This window comes from Phalaenopsis equestris, unplaced genomic scaffold (genome assembly GCF_001263595.1).
Source record: "Phalaenopsis equestris unplaced genomic scaffold, ASM126359v1 Scaffold000523, whole genome shotgun sequence".
NCBI classification, from domain to species: domain Eukaryota; kingdom Viridiplantae; phylum Streptophyta; class Magnoliopsida; order Asparagales; family Orchidaceae; genus Phalaenopsis; species Phalaenopsis equestris.
This window is the reverse complement of record NW_018164963.1, coordinates 104,592-111,830: the sequence shown is the minus strand read 5'-3', so window position 1 is coordinate 111,830 and position 7,239 is coordinate 104,592. Positions and strand designations below refer to the sequence as shown.

Sequence of the window (7,239 nt, the reverse complement as noted above, 5' to 3'; positions counted from 1 at the left end):
AATTGTATGAAATATATATTTCATCTATTCATGTGTAATTTTAAGCATGTTCATAAGAATTTCATAGTTATCACTAGTAATTATAGGAATGTCACTTGTCTATTTTCTTGTCATATAATGCCTTTGGGTTATCACCTAGCTCGAAGGCTACATTAACTATTTATAAAAGCTTAGCCCCCTCAACATAGCAGTTATTAATAGCCCCTCTGGCACCAGCAATTCCCTACATTCCATTCCCGTATGATCCCAATGATTTTCGGAGTTTCTTCTCCGTGTGAGTGCCAGGAGTCGGCAATCTCATTGTTTTCTATCACGTACTTACAAGATTCATATAGTAGTCTATCTATAACATCACTTGTAACATTTCATAAATCATAATTTTTGTAACAAGCATTCATTATATGCATTTTATATATTATACGCATGAATCATAGTAAACAAATACCGGCAAGTTTGATCATTGAAGGTTTAAAGGTTCAATGTGGAGCTCCTTTGAGATTCTATTATAGTAATAACTGGACCATCAGCATTGCATATTAGTTTGTGTAACATGATCAAACAAAGTATATTAAAATTAATAGATATTTTATGAAAGGATGCTTGCCACCCTTACTGGGAAGACGCTACCTTGAATTATTCCTTAGACTTCCACTCTAATTGTTACCAGCTCCACCTGTCTGCTTCCTCCATCAATGCCCGATGTCACATCCAGGATCTCCCTTCTCCCCAATGATTACACATTTCAGATGGATGAGCTGTCATTCCTTTATGTTAAAATTAACATTATATATTTATTGTTATAGTTATTTCTACCCCTAACTTTTAGTCCCTAATTTTGTCAATTTCTTTATAGAAATGCTCTTAGAATTGTATAAATTTAAAATATGGGTTGGAGTAAATCAGTTATCCAATTCTTATCAAAAAATCTTTTGCCAGTCTACTAGTCTAATCAATGCTTTATTGGGCATATTTTTAATGACTTCAACTTTCTTTTAATGCATGGAAACCATTCTTTTTTATTAACATGTACCAAATCAATTCTCATAATATTCAATCATTTACATTTTCAAGGTCATGAGAAACCATATGAAGATCATTTTCATGCTCTTTTATACTTTTAGAACACAAAGAACTTGTGTTGAGGATCTTCTTGGCATTGATTAAATTATTAATTCGATATTAATGCAATTTTTATGTCTATATTTGTATTACTCTCTCATAACCACTTTCGATGAATCCTAGATTTTATTTCTCCTTTTGCACAATAATATTGAACGTCTTATTTCTTTTCAAATTATTATATCAAAATTCTTGTGGATCGCTTGACAATAGCTTGTCTTTAAAATTCCATTGAAATGGTTTGTTAACCAAACCGCTAAAAAAAGAGAAATAACTTTCCAAATCTCAATAGTTATTCATCTAAACATAAATCTTTATTGGTATGTATCTTTTTTCTTTTTTGGATCCTTTTGTGATATAGCATATTATTTTATTCATTGTACTCTTTTAAAATAAGTTTTTCCTTAAACTTCATTAAATAATTTCCCAAAATTATATTTTCATCTTTTCTTGATTTCTTTATTTTTACTAAGAATTTACTATCCTAGTTAACTTTATCAAACTTATTGGACGTGCTCTCTTTTTTTTTTTAGCTATTTTATATAAATATTTTTTCTTTATTATTAGCCTGTTGTACAGGTTGTTTTTGTTTTTCATTTTTCTTCTACCCTTTTTTTAAGACATTAAAACTTCTTTATTGTTTCTGTTTTGCATCTTTTTCTTTAATAACTTCTTAAACCTTTTCGTTTAATAACGTAGTTTCCTTAACTTAATGATAATTATCCAATCAGTATCGAGGGTTTATATTTAACCTCAATGAATCTCATTTTCTCTTGCTTGATGCCTATAATGTGATTCATCATGATCATTCTAGAATAATAATCTTCAACAAGGTTTAGAGGGTATCTCGTCTTTATATTTGTTATGGTCTTTAAGTTCTCAACGATTCTTTAGGATTTGTATGGTTTTTAGAATTCCTAATCTTTGTAGGTTAGGGATGAAGTACATGTGGACCTTTCTTTGGGACATTTTTAATAAGCTGGGGTTTAGGGGGACGAGAATTTGGGACATTTTTAATAAGCTGGGGTTTAGGGGGAGGGGGACGAGACAGTGTTCCACTATTTATATGGCAGTATGTACTAAGAGTTGCAACATCTTTAAGTCATGTGTTGGGAAAAGATGTGTTTTCTATTAGGAAAGGAACACTATGAAAAGTTCTTTTATCAGAATTTTTAAATTTATCCTTTTGAAATCTTAATTATTTTCATTTGGTTAGACATCTTGTCTAACTTATACAACAACAACAAGCCTTAGACAAGATGGCTACATGAATCTTTTTTCTCTATTGGGTTCTATTGAGTGTTATATTTTCATTTAATTCTAATAAATTAAGATTATTTTTTATATAATATGCCCAAGTCTTTCTAGTTCAACCTCTGCCTTTCTTAACTTCAGTTGAATCGAAAACATCTACTCTCCAAATTGAATCATCAGATGATTGACGTTTAATGTGACCAAACATCTAAGACGATTCTCTATAATTTTGTCTGCCACTGGAGCTACGCCAACCCTATCACAGATATATTTATTTCGCATTTTATCTCTAAGTGTAAAGTCACTCGTCCACCAAAGCATTCTTATCTCGGCAACACTTAACTTCGTTTTATGCTTCTCTTTTAAAGGCCAACATTCTACATCATAAAGCATTGCGGGTTTCACTACCATCTTATAAAATTTTCCTTTCAGTCTAAGTAGTACTTTTCTATCACTCAGTAGGCCCAAAACATTCCTCCACTTCAACCAACCAACTTGAATTCTACTAATAACATCCCTATCTATATCACCGTCACTTTGAACAATGACCCAAGGTATCTAAAATGTTCTCACCTTTTAATGATTTGATCACCTATAGTTACAAATTTGTCACTAGAGCTACTACTATTAAAATTTCATTTCATGTATTGAGTTTTAGTTCTACTCTAACGATGACCTTTAGACTCCAATGTAGACCTCCATAATTTAAGTTTTTCATGAGCTCTTTCTCTATTCTTATCCACAAGAAGGATATCTTTTGCAAAAAAACATACTCCAAGGTATATCCTCCTGTAAATGTCTACTAAGAGCATCCATAACTAAAGCAAAAAGATTTCTTGTCTAACTTGTAACTCGATCAAATTTATCTTTTAGATTTTTAAATTTCTATTCACACAGTTAATTTGACTTTTATATTATCTGTCATATGTTCAATTTGCTCTGCATGTTTATACAGCCTTTCATATTCACCTCTTTCATGTCAAAATTCATGATGATGTAAATGTAGAAGTGAAGCACAATTGATGTAGAAAATGAACTAATTAGGTTATTATATGTAATATAGAATAATCTTTAGATAAATGTGAACAACTTTCAGGTTCTTGAGACTGCCCAGCAGGCGGCTACACCTCCAGCCCTCACCTCCAGTGTTCCATATGAGGAGATGAAGAGCCAGTGTGAAGCACTTGTTATTGGAAAGCAACGGAAGATGTCAGTTCTCCAAAGCTTCAAGAGTCAGAGGGGAGACTCTGAAGATAATAAGAATCACCTATCAACCAAACTCTTGGCAAGTAAAGCTAAATATTATCCTAAACTTTTGTTTATAATGTCTGATCATTTCTCTTCATTAATTTACAGCAAACCCTGCAACTCGCTGAGGCGAACCGTATATCATTTGAAGACATTAACGGTTCAAATACAAAATCCATGGAGGCTGAGCAGCCATTTAGGCTGCCACCCTCAAGTCCATATGACAAGTTCTTAAAAGCTGCAGGATGGTGAGAATATATACTAAAATGGATATCTGGCTCTAATTATTTAGAACAAAGCTAAAAAATGGAAATGGTCAGATCTGCTTGGGGCGGCATTCTATTCATTCTTATTATTTTCATTGCTGTTATTACAAAGTATATTTTAAGTATATTTTAATAGGATGATTATACAGTTTGTATAAGTTTCTGAGAGGTAAATAAGAACTTTGTTTGAGGGTGTTGATTTTATTCCTTTTTTACTTGTAGGATTATCAGTTGATCAGATAGAACAGAAATGTTGTAGCTTTTTCGGTGATAGCTAATGATTTGAATTCCTTGAAATTTTCATTTAGAAATGGCTCTTTGATTTTAGGGAAATTTATATACATGCCATCCAATTCTTATGCTTTTAGCATCTTTTCCTAAGTTTGAAAAGATGTATAAATGTGTGGACTATACTTTTTTTCTATAGGTAGGGTGTTTAACTTGTAAAAATTAAAGTTTAGGTGTGAGATGAGTAAATACATAAGAATTAGGTGCTAGTAAAAATCCCTTAATTTCAATGCTAGGGTTGCACTCATTAATTTCTCAATCCAGAAATGGGATTATTTAGTGCTGTTTTCTTGCTTATTTGAAACTGATATTGTGCCTATTTATTTGTAATTAATTTTGTGCTTTATTTTTAATAATTAGTATTTTAAACCAGATTAGGAGTGTGAGTCAAGCGGGCTTGAGCTCAGCTCGATAATGGCTCCTGAACTGAGCTTGATGAGATAGCAAGCCAAGCTTAAGCTAGTTTTGACTCGACTCATTAGCTCCTGAGTTCACTCGGTTAATAAAATATTTATATAAAATATACTTAAAATATATTAAATTTGAAGTTTTATATTTAAAATATTGAAAATATTTAAGAAATGATGTTTTGTATTTTATATTAAAGTGATTTATTATTATTTTTTTAACTGTTATTCTATTTATTAGTTTATCATAACTCTTAAACTAAAATTATTTTTTTTTTCTTTTCTAATAAACAAGCTGGCTTGTGAGTCGGCTGGAGCTTGATAAAATTAATCAAGCTCAAGTCGAGGGTGGCTCGAGCTCAATTCGTTTAGACTTAATTCATTTACACCCCTTAATCAGATCCACATTCTTATTCTTATTAATAGATTTTCTCTCATTTCTCATTAAGCTTGTAGGTGTGAATATGTGCTTCATGACTAATTATTATTCCTTTCAATTTCATTGCACTTTTTTCGAAATAGTGGGTTCTTTCTATACAAGCTCATTTTAATTATAGAATCTACTAATCTATAGACTTTTAATAGGGATTAAAAGATTGGCAATCTTGTTTGATGAGGAAACAGTACTTTAGATGAGTCTTCACAATAAATTTTTTGAGATTGTATAAAAAATAGATAAACATGAGAAACCATTTTTAAGGATTATCCATATTGTTTCTATGTCAAAATTGGCATTATGACCAGCCATGTGCTACAATACTTAGAACTCCCTTTCCCTTATTCAAATTCAAAAAAGGCAAAAAGAGCAAGAGTAATGGGCCTTTGTATGCCAAGCTTTTTGAGCTATAAACTAATAAACAAAGTGCATTTTTCAGTTTGCTTGGATTTATTAGGATCTAATTTGGATGCCAAGATTCAAAAGAGATTAATCATTAATCCTGTGAAACCTATATTCCAATTTTATTTTAATGAAAATAAGTAGAGCTTATTGAAGTACATAAATTAGTAACTCATCATGCTGACAATTGAAGATTCATATTACTTCAAAAGAGATTAATCATTAATCCTGTGAAACCTATATTCCAATTTTATTTTAATGAAAATAAGCCCATCTTAGAAGATACTAGAGAGCTTATTGAAGCACATAAATTTGTAACTCATCATGCTGACAATTGAAGATTCATATTACATAAACTCAAGCATGATGTAATGAACAATTAGGGACTTTGAAAATTAAAACTTTACTTTTTTTTTTGTGTTATCATAAAAATGAACAATTTAAGAAGAACAATTAGGGACTTTGAAAATTAAAACTTTACTTCTTTTTTTGTGTTCATCTTGTTAGGCTTTAGAAAAATGGCAAACACATTAACTAATGACAATTTATAACTTGAGATACAAATAAAATAATATTCTCAAAAATTTTAAGATTATTGTGAATCATAAAAATGATTATATTGATTGCACATACAATTAAAATATTATATTTGATGCTTCAATGACAATTTCAAATTAGTTATTGATGATATGATCATTGTGTAATTATTATCAATGTTTCCAAATCTTAAATTTTGATCATTTCTAGAATTACACTCATATATATATTATCAATTGTACATAAGATCAATTATTTCTTAAGAAATTTTGAGAAAACTTTGCAATTATTGTAACTGATTTTAAACTAAATTTGCAATTGTCTAACAATTTGAAGTCATTGGAATTAAATTATTTCAAAAGCTAGTTCAACTTATGGCTAATAAATGTTTAAAATGCTATGATTTTAAATATTTGTTTCACTATTCTAACACTTATAAATAACCCTTAAAATCTATGAGGATGCAAACAATTTAATAAAAGCTAACTTGCTCACTCTAAATGCTCATTGTTATTTCTTGCTTCTCAAAGCTATATATAATTCTCTTGTAATGTTCTTTTTGAGCATTGTGTGGTGGGATCATATGGTATTAGGTTTTCAATTCTTTCACTAGTTTTGGCATTAAGGCTTTTCAATTTGTAGAACTCTCAAAAGAATGGTCAAAGCATTTATCATGTTACATAGTAATTCAATTAAAGGATAATCAAGTTTGTTGTGATAATTTGACATGGAAATTATCAATTACATGATTTACTTTGCAAGTAGACAACCCAACAAAAATATAAAAATAATACAAGGCCATCACATCCTATAAATTGGGATCATATCCATAAGGCTTTTTAATAAAAGGGTCATTTGATAATATTTAAAGATTATCCAAAATATTATGCTATTAAGATTTTCTCAAAAAAAGTTTCTCAAATAAATTGAGAATAGAAAAAAAAAACATTAAATTTCTTACTCTCCAAAGTGTTAGAGAATATAAAAAAAATCTCCAATTTTCTTTCATTCATTTATTTTTTTTTGTAACAAGTTCTTAGATTATTTTGTGTGTGTGTGTGTGTGTGTGTGTGTGACTCAAATTTATTTTAAAATAAAAAATAAGAATTGGGTGGTATGTATATAAATTTTCCTAAGAAATAACATTCTATTCAGCATATTTAAGAATGCTTCCACAATCACAAACTTAAAATAACTTATGGAACAATCATGTTATTAAGTTTAAAATACTTTTTTTGTGAGATTATGCTAATAATTACATTGTGCTGACTGTTAGTAATCA

At 29.6% G+C, this 7,239-nt stretch overlaps 1 protein-coding gene across 1 annotated transcript in view; it reads left to right on the top strand.

Moving 5' to 3' along the window:
* Positions 1–4,184, top strand: part of LOC110028750 — a gene marked incomplete in the record, with an annotated part of 93,376 nt that extends 89,192 nt beyond the window's left edge. The window contains 2 exon segments of the mRNA XM_020730729.1: positions 3,470–3,658; positions 3,730–4,184. Of these exon segments, the coding sequence (XP_020586388.1) occupies positions 3,470–3,658; positions 3,730–3,873 (333 nt within the window).
* Positions 4,185–7,239: the final 3,055 nt, after the last annotated feature.